Raw genomic sequence first — 15,163 nt, forward strand, 5'->3', positions numbered from 1 at the left:
CATCAGATGATGGACTCGTGCATCAGATGATGGACGCGTGCATCAGATGATGGACGCGTGCATCAGATGATGGACTCCTCCATCAGATGGACGCGTGCATCAGATGATGGACTCCTCCATCAGATGATGGACTCGTGCATCAGATGATGGACTCGTGCACCAGATGATGGACGCGTGCATCAGATGATGGACTCGTGCATCAGATGATGGACTCGTGCATCAGATGATGGACTCGTGCATCAGATGATGGACGCGTGCATCAGATGATGGACTCCTCCATCAGATGATGGACTCGTGCATCAGATGATGGACGCGTGCATCAGATGATGGACTCCTCCATCAGATGATGGACTCCTCCATCAGATGATGGACTCCTCCATCAGATGATGGACTCGTGCACCAGATGATGGACGCGTGCATCAGATGATGGACTCGTGCATCAGATGATGGACTCGTGCATCAGATGATGGACGCCTGCATCAGATGATGGACTCGTGCATCAGATGATGGACTCGTGCACCAGATGATGGACGCGTGCACCAGATGATGGACGCGTGCATCAGATGATGGAGGCCTGCATCAGATGATGGACTCCTCCATCAGATGATGGACGCGTGCATCAGATGATGGACGCGTGCATCAGATGATGGACGCGTGCATCAGATGATGGACTCCTCCATCAGATGATGGACTCCTCCATCAGATGATGGACTCGTGCATCAGATGATGGACTCGTGCATCAGATGATGGACTCGTGCATCAGATGATGGACTCGTGCATCAGATGAGGGACTCGTGCATCAGATGATGGACTCGTGCATCAGATGATGGACTCGTGCATCAGATGATGGACTCGTGCATCAGATGATGGACTCGTGCATCAGATGATGGACTCGTGCATCAGATGAGGGACTCGTGCATCAGATGATGGACTCGTGCATCAGATGATGGACTCGTGCATCAGATGATGGAGGCCTGCATCAGATGATGGACTCGTGCATCAGATGATGGACTCGTGCATCAGATGAGGGACTCGTGCATCAGATGATGGACTCGTGCATAAGATGATGGAGGCCTGCATCAGATGATGGACTCGTGCATCAGATGATGGACTCGTGCATCAGATGATGGACTCGTGCATCAGATGATGGAGGCATGCATCAGATTTAATTATCATATTAATAATTTTAATGAGAAAAAGACAGAGGTGATGGTTTTTGGTGGCACTACTGGGCCCCCCTTTGTAGATCTGGGCTCCTTGTCCCAGTTCATTAAGCCAACTGTCACTAACCTTGGGGTGAAAGTGGATACTGATATCAAGCTCGACTGTCAGGTAAATTCGGATGTTAAATCGAGTTTCTTCCACTCGAGGCAGCTTGTAAAAATAAAACCCATTCTTTCAAAGCAACACTTTGAAACAGTAATTCACGCCTTTGTGACCACTCTATGGATTACTGTAATGCTCTTTATGTGGAGGTTAGAGGGTCCTCCATCGCCCGTCTTCAGATGGTGCAAAATGCTGCCGGACGTCTTTTAACTGGCACACTTAAATACAAGCATATTTCCCCCATTTTAGCCTCACTCCACTGGCTGCCCATACATTTTAGGATCAGTTTTAAAATGATTTTATTTACTTTTAAATCCCTCCTGAGTGTACCAAAAACCAAGCGCAAGCTCAGAGGTGAGCGTGCTGTGGCGGCTCCTAAACTGTGGAACGATCTGCCTCTCCACGTCCGACAGGCTTCCTCTCTGTTTTTAAATCCTATCTTAAACACATCTCTTCTCCTTGGCTTTCAACACAATGTGAGATGTTGAATGTATAATTACTATTTTTAATATTATTATTGTTTTAAATTTTGTAGCCGTTTTACGCCTTTTAATTTATTCTTGTATTTTATTCTTTTAATTTCTTTGTTTTTATTTTTCTGTACAGCACTTTGGTCAACTGAGGTTGTTGTAAAGTGCTTTATAAATAAAATTGGATTGGATCAGATGATGGAGGCCCAGAGAAGAGGCTGAGAAGCAGATGATGTATTGTCTGTTGGCCTACTCCACCAACTCTTCTGGGAGGATTGTGCACACACATATATTTCAAACACACGTATATACACGCTTGTACAAATGCACACAAACACACCTACATGCTGTACTAAGCCAGAGCAGCCAGTGTTCAGGTAGGGTCTGTAACAGTTTTGTAACTACTAGCTACATACACACACAAGCTAAACACAGATATTTCCTTCTCCTCACTCACACACAGTGGCTCACGTGCCTACGCCTTAAAAAACGCCTCCTTTATGGAGCTGAACACCCACCACTCATCAGCTGCGGTGCACTGGAAGGCTGTTAAATGCATCCATATGTCTTTTGTAAAGTAGACAGACTCTATAATCTTTCCCTACAAGCTTTAATTAAAGTCTGTTGATGGACACAGAACCTCTGACTTAAAAATCAAGCAAAGGTGGCTTAAACGGTGTATTAAAATTCTCATAAGTTCATCATCGTAATTGATAATTTTAACCTCTCACAATCAACTTCTAAACTTTCAGAAGAACAAGGCGAGGGGTTTAATGAGCCCACAGAGGTGGCTCCATCCATCTGTTTCAAGCTAAATATCCCATGGTTTAAGCATGTTTTGAGCTGGGATATTTGCTGAAAAATGCTAACATAGCATGCTAATTACATTGCTGTACATCCAAACATATCAAACAAGCTGTCGGTAATGACGCGGTCTTGATCTTTTTAAGAATAAATGCTAATAAATAAGGACGACTCTTTGGTTGAAGAAGCTTCCTAAACTATCATAAATTGTTTTTATGTTTAAGTGTTACCAGGATACAAATTTCAGGCCTCACAATGTCAAGGCTCCCAATTCTCAGTATTTTCTTCAAAATAAGCGGCCATTCATACACTCTGGGATTCCTTTTCTTTAATCCAACAGTAGTATGCAAAGAAATACTGAATTCGCTCTTTTTCCACAATCTATCTCGGCAATATTGCACCCAATTTACTGATGCGAGACAAATATCTTTTAAAAATATTATTAGCAGCCAGCAAGAAAGCTGTAACCCCGAAATGGTTGCAGGCTTCATCCCCAACAGAGACAGACTGGATAGATGTTGTGACAAATATTCAAAATATGGAGAGGCTGACCTTTTCGCCAAGTCTACGGAGCGATAAGTACTCGCAATACTGGGAATAATGGATTGTGTTTGTGGCCACAAGAGATGCTCACTGAGCCATTACTGTATGAACCAACTGGTATCATCAGCATAATGTCTGTATGAATGTGTAGGTGACCAACTGTTTGTTCTATGTTTTTCTGTATATTGTATGTTGTTTCTTTCTATAAAAATAAAGTACAAAAAAAAAAAAGGCCTGGGCCAAATGGAGATAAACAACCATACACACTCACACTCCATCCAAGGGTAAAGAATCGCCAGTTGACCTAACATGCATGTTTCTGGACTGTGGGAACCCTCTTACTATAAGGCAACAGAGCTAACCATCACTCCACCGCTCAGGCCTAAACATTCAACCCTCACATCTCTAAAGCAGGAGCCAGCAGAGCAGCAGTTGCTACTGTAATCTTGATGAGTTGCTTTAATATTCACCTGTTCAGCCAAACTGAAACCGGCGTCCTGCTTCTCCGTCTTAATGTTGGGCAGCTTTGGTCCGTCTCCAGGCTCCGTCTTGATGGCTTTATCGAGAATGCCGTTATCGTCCCTGTCCAGAAGGTAGCGAAGCAGTGCGTTGTCCTTCTTTTTAGGGCTCCCTGGCTCCTGTTTTATGCAGAGTTCACCCAGAGCAGCCATGCTGTCCCCCGAGGCGGACTCTGGACCGACGGGGTCTTTCCCAGTGGCCTCAGCTGTCAGCTTTGCCAGCTCCACAGGCGAGGTGCTGTTCTGCAGCAACCTGTGGAGGATTTTGTGTTTCTCCTTTAAAGAGGTGGACTGGTTGTGATGCCCCGTCCCACCTCCAATCCCTCCCAGCTGGTCCTTACAGTTCTGGTCGTCCCCGAGAGGCCCTGGTGGTGAGCAGGGATCAGAGGGTTCCAGCTTAGTGGTGAGGAGCTGGAGCAGCTTGGTGTGCCCTTTGGCGTTCAGATTGTGGTTTGGTCCATCGCCAGCATCTCCGAGGCTCCCATTACCTCCCAGGCTGTCGGGATCCGCGTCTTTGTCCTCCCCCTGCACACCCTCCTGGTTGTGGGATGACAACAAGTCTTCCTGCTCCTCAAAAGTTCCAAATAAATCAGCCTCTAAGCCGGGATTACTCTTGGCCAGTTGGCTGCCAGTGCTGGTGCTGTGAGGGGGGCTCTTAAGGGCTGCTGGTTTTCTGTCAGGCGACTCCTGGCTTTCTGGATGCTGCCCCTCGGTGAGTCCCTGGGGGATCCGGTGGCCCTGGCTGAGAGCCTGTAGTGCACTCAGGGAGTTAAACCCTTGGCCGTTTCCTGTGCTGCTGCACACAGATGACGGCGAGTGGAGGCCGACTGCCGGAGAGAAAGAGCCAGGGGGTTGTTGGGGAAGGTGAGGGCTACTGCAGCAGCTGCTGGCCGCCGTGTTGGGGCTCTGGCGATGACGTGGAGACATCATAGCGCTCTGGGCCCCCGAGGTGACGCTCGGGCTTCCCTGGGCAGAAGGGCTGCCCAACTTGAGTGCACCGCAGGTCCCCTGAGGCGTGGGGGCCCGTACCGATGCGGCCCCAAAGCCACGTCCAGGGGTGCTGTAGGCTGTGGTGGAGTGGTGGGTGTTGCTGCTGACGCTGGCGTCGGGTGAAGGGGAGGGTCCACCCACGCTCGTTGGGGTCATTGGCTTGACCGTGTCCTGGCCACCAGGCACGTCTGTGGTCATGCCGCTGAGGTTTTCCCTGGAAAGAAAAGAAAACAGAGATGAAAAGACACCATGTCACAAAGCTGTAATCACACACAGCTCTCACTGCACTGATGCTGGAGCGATAACACCTAAAGGGAAACTTGTGAAGGTATAAAGGCCAAGTTCTCGCTGCTGACCCCGAACGCTGTGAGTAAAATATCTGGCATTGTTTTCTGACTGCCGTCCAAATCAAATCAAATTTATCTGTAGCACATTTCATGTACAGAACAGTTCAAAGTGCTTCACATAAAATAAAAGCATTGCAGCAGGGAGTGGAAGAAGCATTAAAAATACATAAAAGAATACAAAGAGAAACATAAAATAATTAAAATGATTAAAAACGAGCAACAGTCAAGATAAGTTCAAAGATATCGTGCAGATTTCATGCATAGACACATGAGAACAGAAATGTTTTTAACCTGGATTTAAAAATGTCTCCATTTGGTGAAAGTTTAATCTCCACTGGCAGTTTGTTCCACTTGTTTGCAGCATAACAGCTAAATGCTGCTTCTCCATGTTTAGTCTGGACTCTGGACTGGACCAGCTGACCTGAGTCCTTGGATCTCAGAGCTCTGCTGGCTTTATATTCTCTGAACATATCACAGATGTATTTTGGGCCTAAACCGTTCTGGGATTTGTAAACCATCAGCAGGCTTTTAAAATCTATTCTGTGACTGACTGGAAGCCAGAGTAAAGATTTTAAAGCTGCTGTGATGTGTTCAGATCTCTTAGTCCGGGTTAAAACTCCAGCACCAGCGTTCTGGATGAGCTGCAGATGTTTGATGCTCTTTTTGGGAAGTCCAGTTAAAAGAGCATTACAGTGATGGAGTCTACTGGAGATGAATGCATGGATGATCCTGATCAGCAGTTGGACGCGTCCCCATGGGGGGGTGGAATGGATGGGGATGCAAGCAGGCTGAAGGGGCTTTGAAGACTAATTACAAGGCAAATGCAGTAGAGTAAGAGTTACTGGAGGAGCTGTACCTCTGCAGGATGTGCAACGACATATAGAGCTGCGGTTCATTGGTGGCTGGAGCTCGGACCAGTTTGCTCTTCGTTTGAGCTGAGACGATGGTGCCGTCTGCCAGAGAGAACCGGTAAAGAGGGCTGAGCGAATGGCCGTTCCTTAACACTGGGAGGACACCAACAGAGAGGGAAATTACACTTATATAAAGTATAAAAACAAATAGTTACAGCATATGAATGAGAGCAACACAGTAAAACAGCTTGTTGGACCTCCAGAAGAAAAATACTGACACTCAGTTATACACTGGAAAAAATCAAAGTCTTACCAAGTATATTTGTCTCATTTCTAGTCAAAATATCTCATTACACTTAATATAAGACACAACTGCCTAACAAGTACTATTTCAGCCAGATATAGGGACTTGTTTGAAGACAATACATCTTGAATATCTTGTTAAGGGAAAAAGTCTTGAAAACAAATTGTTTTGAGTCACATATCATATGAAACAAGCTTTTTTTTTTACATTTGAAGAGGTTTTTAAGCTAATTTCAAGATCACTTTTATCTCAAAAGTCCTAAATATCACATCTTATTTCAAGAAATCTTGACAAGCCAATTTTCACTAGTTCCATTGGCAGATTTTTTGCTTATTTTAAGCAAAAACGTCTTGTGTTTGTTGTTTTTCTTACTTATTTTTGGAGAGGCATTTTTTCCCAGTGTATTTGATCATTAGAGGGACTCTTGTCTTTAGGTTATACCTTAGAATGGGTGCAATTACACAATTGGAATTTAAGGGATAAAAAAGGTTGATTTAATCATTTAAAGAAGGTGAGGGGTTTACTTTTTACCTTCTTGCTGGTGTTTCTTGGCAAAAGACATCTCGCCATCATTCTGCAGGTGAAACCTCTGGATGCAGCGCCGGACCAGGTCCTCCCAGCCCGGCTTCATGGACGCACGCAGGAGACTGGTGTCCAGTGATGTGATCTTCCCTGCACGGGTAGGACGCGCCATTAATGCTTCAAGTTTACACGGAGACCAGACTTCTAGCCAATCAGCTACTCTGACAGTGTGTCTGAGCAAGGCAACAACAACCTTACTTTATGCACAACATATTGTGAATGTTAAGAAATGTGAGGATTCAAAGCACATTAAATATCCTACACTTTACAACACATGCAGGAAGTTTTCTATCCTTCGGGAGTAAAATATAGTCGGCAGATTCGGCCGTGTTTGAGGACATGTGGAGCTGCGGCTTAGATAACTTTAAAAATATAGAGCTATGGATTTCTGAATGCACCAAAGGTTGCACCGAGGAGGATATCTGCCATCAGTCAGACACTTTTTTTTGATAAAACTCAGAGTTAGGGATGGCTCAGGTGATCCTGAAACATCCCATAGTTAAGCTGCTATAGGCCCAGACTGCTGGGGGGGCTCACCTGTCACACCTTTCCTCACTTTACTCTCTTTTTCCCCTGTTTAATTATTCAAATGATGTTATGTACATGTGACATTATTGTGGTCATTAACTGGTGTTTCCCTGTTCCAACAGGTATCCTTTGAATGGTGTTACAGTGGGTTTTTTTTCCCTCTTTTCTGTCTTCTCAAACCCCAGCTGGTGGAGGCGGATGGCCACCCTTCCTGGTTCTGGTTCTGCCAGAGGTTTCTTCCTGTTCAAAGGGAGTCGTTTCTCTCCACAGTCGCCTCAGGCACCCTCAGGACGGGAGATTGGACTGAAGACAAGTTTCGGTACAATCTGTTGGTTTCCTTAGCTGGGAAAGTGTTTTTGAATTGGCTCTATATGAATGAATTGGATTATTTTATAAATAATTATAATTACAATGAATTGAATTCCAATTGGCTTGAATTGGACTTTATCATTTAAGTGCCTTGAGATGACATTTGTTGTATTTGGTGCTATATAAATAAAACTGAATTGAATTGGGCCAACATTACTCAGATGTGTTGTAATAAGCCCGCTCACTGTTCTCACTCATCATCATCATCATCATACTTTATGGATTGACTAAGCCATGACCCTAAATTGTGTGATTGAATTTTAGATCTATAACTTACCATATATATAGGCTATATAGGGAATATTTGGGATTGTGTCATGAGGTTTCATGTCTCCTGGTCACATGGTATCTGCGGTTTCTGCTGCATGAACAGTTAAACAACGGCCTCCCTCAGCTTTACCACTTGGGCCTCTAATAATGCAATCTGTTGGTTTCCTTAGCTGGGAAATTGTTTTTGAATTGGCTCTATATGAATGAATTGGATTATTTTATAAATAATTATAATTACAATGAATTGAATTCCAATTGGCTTGAATTGGACTTTATTATTTAAGTGCCTTGAGATGACATTTGTTGTATTTGGCGCTATATAAATAAAAATGAATTGAATTGAATTAATAATGTTTACATCCATCTTCATTTGCCCACTTTTAGAGATATTAAACTACGAAATTTAACTGTTTGTTGGCAAACCACTTAAGTGATCCCACAACACAACATGCTAACAGAGGAGCCGCGCTCTTCAGACCTACCTTGGAGGTCCTGCCGTGTGGTGAAGCTCTCGTACGCCGGCGTCACAGGGCGCTCTTTGACAGGGACTCTTCTCGCCACACATATGAGACAGGACTGGAAGTCTGTGTGTTTGAAGAAAAGAAAAAAAAAAAAGCTTTAGTCCTGGGTAAAGTAGCATGGTTGTTCAGTTTAGGCATGATGTGTGCAGCATTTTCACCCCCCGAGTTTACACTGGAAAAAATGCCCCTCCAAAAATAAGTAAAAAAAACAACAAATACAAGACGTTTTTGCTTGAAATAAGCAAAAAAATCTGCCAATGGAACTAGTGAAAATTGGCTTGTCAAGATTTCTTGAAATAAAATGTGATATTTAGGACTTTTGAGTTAAAAGTGATCTTGAAATTAGCTTAAAAACCTCTTCAAATGTAAAAAAAAAAAAGCTTGTTTCATGTGAAATATGACTCAAAACAAGATGTTTTCAAGACTTTTTCACTTAACAAGATATTCAAGATGTATTGTCTTAAAACAAGTCCCTATATCTGGCTGAAATGGTACTTTTTAGGCAGTTGTGTCTTATATCCAGTGTAATGAGATACTCAATGAGAAAAAAACACTTGGTAAGATTTAGATTTTTTCCAGTGTACCCAGAGAAAATGTGGTTGCAGACCACATGACTTCTGTCCGTTGTTCCAGAGTCAAACCTCTTCCTTTTCACTACATACTGTAGCTCTTTAGCCCCTCTTTAAACTGTGTGGGTGGAAATGTTCCTACTTTCACTATCAGATGTGAGCTCCATAGTTAATTTTATTTAAGTAAATTTAACAAAAGGTGTTCACATCTCTTCCTTGAAGACGATGACTGCTCCAGGTTCCAGTTTTTAATGCTGTTTTAGGCCAGTAGTTCTTTGAGAAGTTTCAGCGTTATCTTTAGTTGTTTTGTTTGTTTGATGCAGACCAATGTTTGGTCCTTCTGAAAGTGAGTGACATCTTTTTAAGACCACAGACTGTTTCTTCCAGCATGGATGTTCAGGGAATGAGCTGCTTCAGTTGGCCGTAAATATATTAAACGCTGCAGTACTTTTCCAGTGGGAGGCTCTTACCTCTTACCTGCTTAGTTAAATCCAGGTGGCGTTTTTTTTTTTATTCCTTCATCTCTCTTTTTTTTGCCCAATGAATCCAAGGATACGGAAGAAAGGCTGTTGCATACAGTGACACTAATCCCAACGTTGTTTGGGTTGCTTCCCCCCATCATTCTCTGAGTGTTTGTAGGCAACTGTGAGCTCACTTTCCCTCTCCTGGGTGGTCTTTTTGTTCAGGCTCCAAATTTGTCCGTTAAAAACACACAGCAGGCCACCTGCCCTGTTTTCTTTGGATTTGAAAATGTATCTCTTTACTAGGGCTGGGCAACGTTTAAAATATTTAATCTAATTAATCAAATGATTTCCCTGATTAATCACGATTAATCACATTTGTACGCAAAATCCAAAAATGAATCCAAAAGTAGCGTATAGCCTTCAGCATTAAGTTTTATTTTAAATGCGCTGCCATATGAATGAAAGTGCCATAACATTTGTTGTGCAAACACACTTTTAACATCAGCATCTTTCTGTCGTTTTTATGTAGAAGCCTCGCTCCACTGTCTGTTTCCTTGAATGACTTGCTGCTATCAGTTGTGTGTTTTGCCTTTAAGTGATATTTTAGACTGGAACTACTACGCTGAGAAGACAATTCAACTTGGCAGTGTTTACAGATGACTTTGGTTCTGTCGACTCCGCCGTCTGGAAGAACTTTAACATGAAAATGGCCGAGTAAAAGTTCCGTACCCTTCTCCATGTTTGGTGGATCCGCCGATTACTTTCTTTTCCGGTTCCGCAGCAGACAGCAACAGACTTTTACAAAATAAAAGCCTGTGAGAAACAGACTTTTACAATAATAAAATAAATAAATAATACAACAGGGGTGGTCCGTGGCGTAGTGGGTTGAGCAGGCGCCCCATGTACAAGAGGCTATAGTCCTCGCTGCAGCTGGCCCCGGTTGGAGTCCCGTATCGGACAGCCCTGTGCTGCATGTCGTTCCCCCTCTCTCTGCCCCCTGCTTCCTGTCTCTCTAAACTTTCATATCCATTGAAGGCACAAAAGCCCCCCCCCCCCCCCCCCAAAAAAACATTTTGTAAAATATTTTTGTAATTAAATAAATAAATAAATAAAAATAAAACCTGCGTCAATGCGCGATAAAATATTTATCGGCGTTAAATAATTAACGAGTTAACGCGATAATAACGAGTTAACTCGCCCAGGCCTACTCTTAGCAAAATGAAATCCTGTCCAATGCAAACAATAACCACGTCCTCAGCTGAAGGCCTGCATGTCCGATGCGTACATTTGTGCAGATGCACCTGACAGAGCAGCAACCAAGTGCACCTTACCTCAACTGGGACCTCACGCCTCCTTTCCAGGAGATTTTTTTCCCATCCAGCTGCAGCACTACAGGCAGCTTTCGTAAACATGTCATCAAGCCCACATTTTGTTCACAGCAAACTCGAGCATCAATGTCATCTAAACTAAAGTCAGTCTCAACCTGCATCCCTCAGTCTGTCCACCACAACCCCCCCCTCCGAAGAGATTGGCACAATATCTGGATGTCAGACACCTAAAATTAGAGTGGCAGACGCATCCTTCTCCCTGGTGTACATGTGTGTGTGATTGGATTAGATGGGAAGCTGACAAAGTACCACACACTAATTAGTCACTCCCGGTGGAAGAGAGGAAAAGCAGAAAGAAGTGGTGATGGAAGGAGGACAGGACACCCGAGACGTGGAGGGCCAGGGATGGGAAGAGTGATGGGGAAGTGACAGAAAGTCAAGACACAGATGAAAGATGAAGAAAATGGTGGAGATGCAAAAAAAAACAGAGCAGTGGAAAGACCAAGCCAGGAAAAGGACTGAGGCGCAGAGAAACATAGAGGTAACGTAAGAGCACTGGAAAAAAATCTAAATCTTACCAAGTATATGTGTCTCATTGAGTATCCCATTACACTTGATATAAGACACAACTGCCTAACAAGTACCATTTCAGCCAGATATAGGGACTTGTTTTAATACAATACATCTGGAATATCTTGTTAAGTGAAAAAGTCTTGAAAACATCTTGTTTTGAGTCATATTTCACATGAAACAAGCTTTTTTTTTCATTTGAAGATGTTTTTAAGCTAATTTCAAGATCACTTTTCACTCAAAAGTCCTAAATATCACATTTTATTTCAAGAAATCTTGACAAGCCGATTTTCACTAGTTTCATTGGCAGATATTTTGCTTATTTCAAGCAAAAACGTCTTGTATTTGTTGTTTTTTTACTTATTTTTGGAGGGGCAGAAGGATAGATGGAAAGAATGAGTTAAAATAGAAAAAATGAAAGGAGGAATTAGAAATAATCAAGATAAAAAAGGCTACTCTAAGCTTGAAACTTTACCTTCCCCCTCCTCCTTGATGGACTTGGGCTCAGAGACAGCAAAACACTGCATGGTCTCATACTTCTGATGTGCTGCGTCCTGCTGTTCAGCGGCCGGTCGGGCTTCACCGTCAGCATGAGGGTTAACCAGCATGCGGCAGTTGAAGGTGTGGCTGTTTCTGTTGGACGATTCACTGCTGCGATGACTGACTGCAAGACAGAAAGAGACACGGCAAAAGAGAGAGGTTACATTGGAAGCATATCAACATGTGCTTGGAAATATTCGGCATAAAGAACAACATCAAGCTGCCTTATCTCATATATATCGCATTAATGCTGACACTAAATAAGTCTGAAATGGTTTGGTTTTCTGCATGAATAGTACACAAAACACTTTAAAGTACTCCCAACAGGTTGTTCATCACTAGAAAAAAATGCCCCTCCAAAAATAAGTTAAAAAGAACAACAAATACAAGACGTTTTTTGCTTGAAATAAGCAAAAAAAATCTGCCAATTGAACTAGTGAAAATCGGCTTGTCAAGATTTCTTGAAATAAGATGTGATATTTAGGACTTTTGAGTTAAAAGTGATCTTGAAATTAGCTTAAAAACCTCTTCAAATGAACAAAAAAAGCTTGTTTCATGTGAAATATGACTCAAAACAAGATGTTTTCAAGACTTTTTCATTTAACAAGATATTCAAGATGTATTGTATTAAAACAAGTCCCTATATCTGGCTGAAATGGTACTTGTTAGGCAATTGTGTCTTATATCAAGTGTAATGAGATACTCAATGAGACAAATATACTTGGTAAGATTTAGATTTTTTTCCAGTGATTTGTCGAGGGGAAAAAAGTGATTTAAGTTTGTGAACCTCTGCTGCAATAACTGCAGCCAAATGTGTCCAGAAAGTGTCTATCAGTCCTGCTCATCAGCCTGGAGGTTGTTTAGCTCATTCTACTGCACACGTGTTTCTGCCCCTTTCAGTCTGAGTCGGCACCATTTAGATAAACCTGAATTCTTAAGACTTTTCTCAGGATCTGAGCTGGATTCTGGATTCATTTCGTAGAGTGAAGTTGAAACGCAGCCCAACAGCAGCCAGCAGCGCATCATGGAGGCTGCACCCTTCCTGAGGCAGCCAGATACGGCCAGCGGATGTCCTGTGGATTCACTCTGAGTTCAGGATTGCTGCTAATGCCTGCCTCGTTAATCACCTGTCGCTTCTACAAACTTTGACTGGAAATAGCTCGGATTAACCAATACGCTGATACGCTGAGGCTCTCACTCCCCCCACTCTTGTGTGCTCATGTTGCAAGTTGTCTGCTGAAACTTGGAAATTAGGAAATACCCACCATGAGCATGCTGAGGACTTAGTTCACTGCTGGATTGTGACCAAAATATTCACTATATGCAGTGAGCATTAAGCTGTTTGCTTTGGTTATAATTAAAGGGATAGTTCCCCTCTTTTGACATGACGCTGTATGACATCCCATATTAGCAATATCATTTATGAACATTTTCTTACCCCCTGCTGCGTCCTGTGAGCCGAGTTCCAGCCTCGTTTTGGTGTTGATGAAGGTAGTCCAGCTAGTTGGCTCCCTTTAACTCCGACCCCCGTATGTTTCATTTGAGCTGATCTGAAACCTGCCCCCCAGAGGCTCAATTTCCTTTCATTTCAGGATCTAATTCTATTAAGTGGTTAACTGTCTGTGATGTGACAAACTAAGGTGCTGTTTACACATACCCGGGTATTTTGATAAACGAAGACCTTTCCCTTCGTTTGTGCCTTTCGTTTATACACAAACAGAGTTTTTTCCTCCGAAAACGAAGCTAAAAAAAAAAAAAATCTCCGGCAAAAGTGGAGATTTTTTAAAAACTCCGTTTAGCTTTTGTGTGTAAACTGGTTGAAAGAGACGAAAACGGAGTTTTCAGAATGGAATGCGGAGTTGTCGTCATAGTACAGAGCCCCGCCCCTATCCACCATGTTGGCAGGATGCTAGCGTGATAACGCCATTCATTGTTTATCTGGCAAGCATGGAGGTACTAGCAGCATTTCTGTTGTTGAGAGCTATACTCGCTTGTGTGATTTTGAAAATTACAGTCATACAATGTATTGAACAACAAAGACATTTTTCACAGCTTTAGCAGTTTTATAGTCCAGCGCAACGTGTAAAAGTAGCTCAGTCTCGCTATCAGTCCACACACGAGCCTGGCGCCATATTTTCTTCTTGAAAAGGATCCGGAAGTTCTTCCTGTCAGCGGTTCTCTATTAGGCTTCTGATTGGCTTGTGTGGAATTCTCATTGTTCTAACACTGCCACCGTCAGGCTTGGCGTAATTTAACAGCTCCTGATAGCGTATTTATGCGGATCAATGTAGACGTGTTTTTTTTTTTTAAAAACGGGGCTGTGTGCACCTAGTTTTTTTTGCAAACGAAGGTTAGAAAATATGCGTTTATCAAAATACCCGGGTATGTGTAAACAGCACCTAAGAAGGTCAGTTTATATCTGCTTAAATCAGACTTTAAATGAACTAATTGGGTGCTGGAATGTTTTTTTTAAGGGGTTAGATGTTTTCAGCCGTAATTAATTCTGTTAATCTCACATCAACTTAAAGTTGAAACTGTTTCTGCTCCATAATTCTACTGGTTGGACACCTCAATTAACCAGTTAGCAACCAGTAGGCACTGGTTCAGTAAAGTGACTCGTCCAAAGTTAAAACTTAACATGATTTAAGGAAATAATTAGAGCTAAAAATCGCATAATTTAGCAAAGCAAACATTGTTATTGTCAATAAATAACCAGCCACACCCTCCTAGACATTTAATTAGCTTAAAAAGTTGATATAGAAGTCAGTCTTCTCACCCATGCTCTTGGGCAGGAGGTTCTTGATGAACTCGGCATGATCTCCGACATGCAGCACGCTGTAGACGCTGGTGTTCATCAGCTCCTCCTGCTGGTAGCGCAAATACTGGCTGACATTCTCCGACACGAACACGACGTTGCCCTCCATGTTGACGACAAAAAAGAAGCCGTCCAGAGCCTGAGGATGGATGGAGAGTGAGAATAAAACGTGTTGAGAAAACGAGATGACACGGTTAAAGGTGAAGAGCGGACGGGCAGAAAAAAGAGGACGATCGGTTGTTTGGAGACAGAAAAAAAAACAAAGGAAAGAGAGAGGATGAGGAGTTAGAAGGAAGGTGAGAAGAAGACCAGTTGGATTTAGTTACAGTGCTTGAAAAAACACAGCATTAAATTAAATTTAAAGCTACACTGGAAAAAATCAAAGTCTTACCAAGTATATTTGTCTCATTTCTAGTCAAAATATCTCATTACACTTAATATAAGACACAACTGC

General features: G+C 42.7%; 1 protein-coding gene across 7 annotated transcripts in view; it reads right to left on the reverse strand.

Annotated features, from left to right (window-relative positions):
- LOC142398663 (nuclear receptor coactivator 2-like) overlaps positions 1-15,163 on the reverse strand; it is a 91,387-nt gene that overhangs the window by 20,727 nt on the left and 55,497 nt on the right. For all 7 annotated transcript variants that reach the window (XM_075482754.1, XM_075482752.1, XM_075482755.1 and 4 more), the window contains 6 exons: positions 14,671-14,848; positions 11,830-12,018; positions 8,385-8,486; positions 6,685-6,825; positions 5,855-6,002; positions 3,614-4,865 (listed from right to left, as the gene is read on the reverse strand). In XM_075482754.1, the coding sequence (XP_075338869.1) occupies positions 3,614-4,865; positions 5,855-6,002; positions 6,685-6,825; positions 8,385-8,486; positions 11,830-12,018; positions 14,671-14,848 (2,010 nt within the window). The remainder of the gene's footprint in view (positions 1-3,613; positions 4,866-5,854; positions 6,003-6,684; positions 6,826-8,384; positions 8,487-11,829; positions 12,019-14,670; positions 14,849-15,163) is intronic.

Source organism: Odontesthes bonariensis, chromosome 14 (assembly GCF_027942865.1).
Source record: "Odontesthes bonariensis isolate fOdoBon6 chromosome 14, fOdoBon6.hap1, whole genome shotgun sequence".
Classification (NCBI taxonomy): domain Eukaryota; kingdom Metazoa; phylum Chordata; class Actinopteri; order Atheriniformes; family Atherinopsidae; genus Odontesthes; species Odontesthes bonariensis.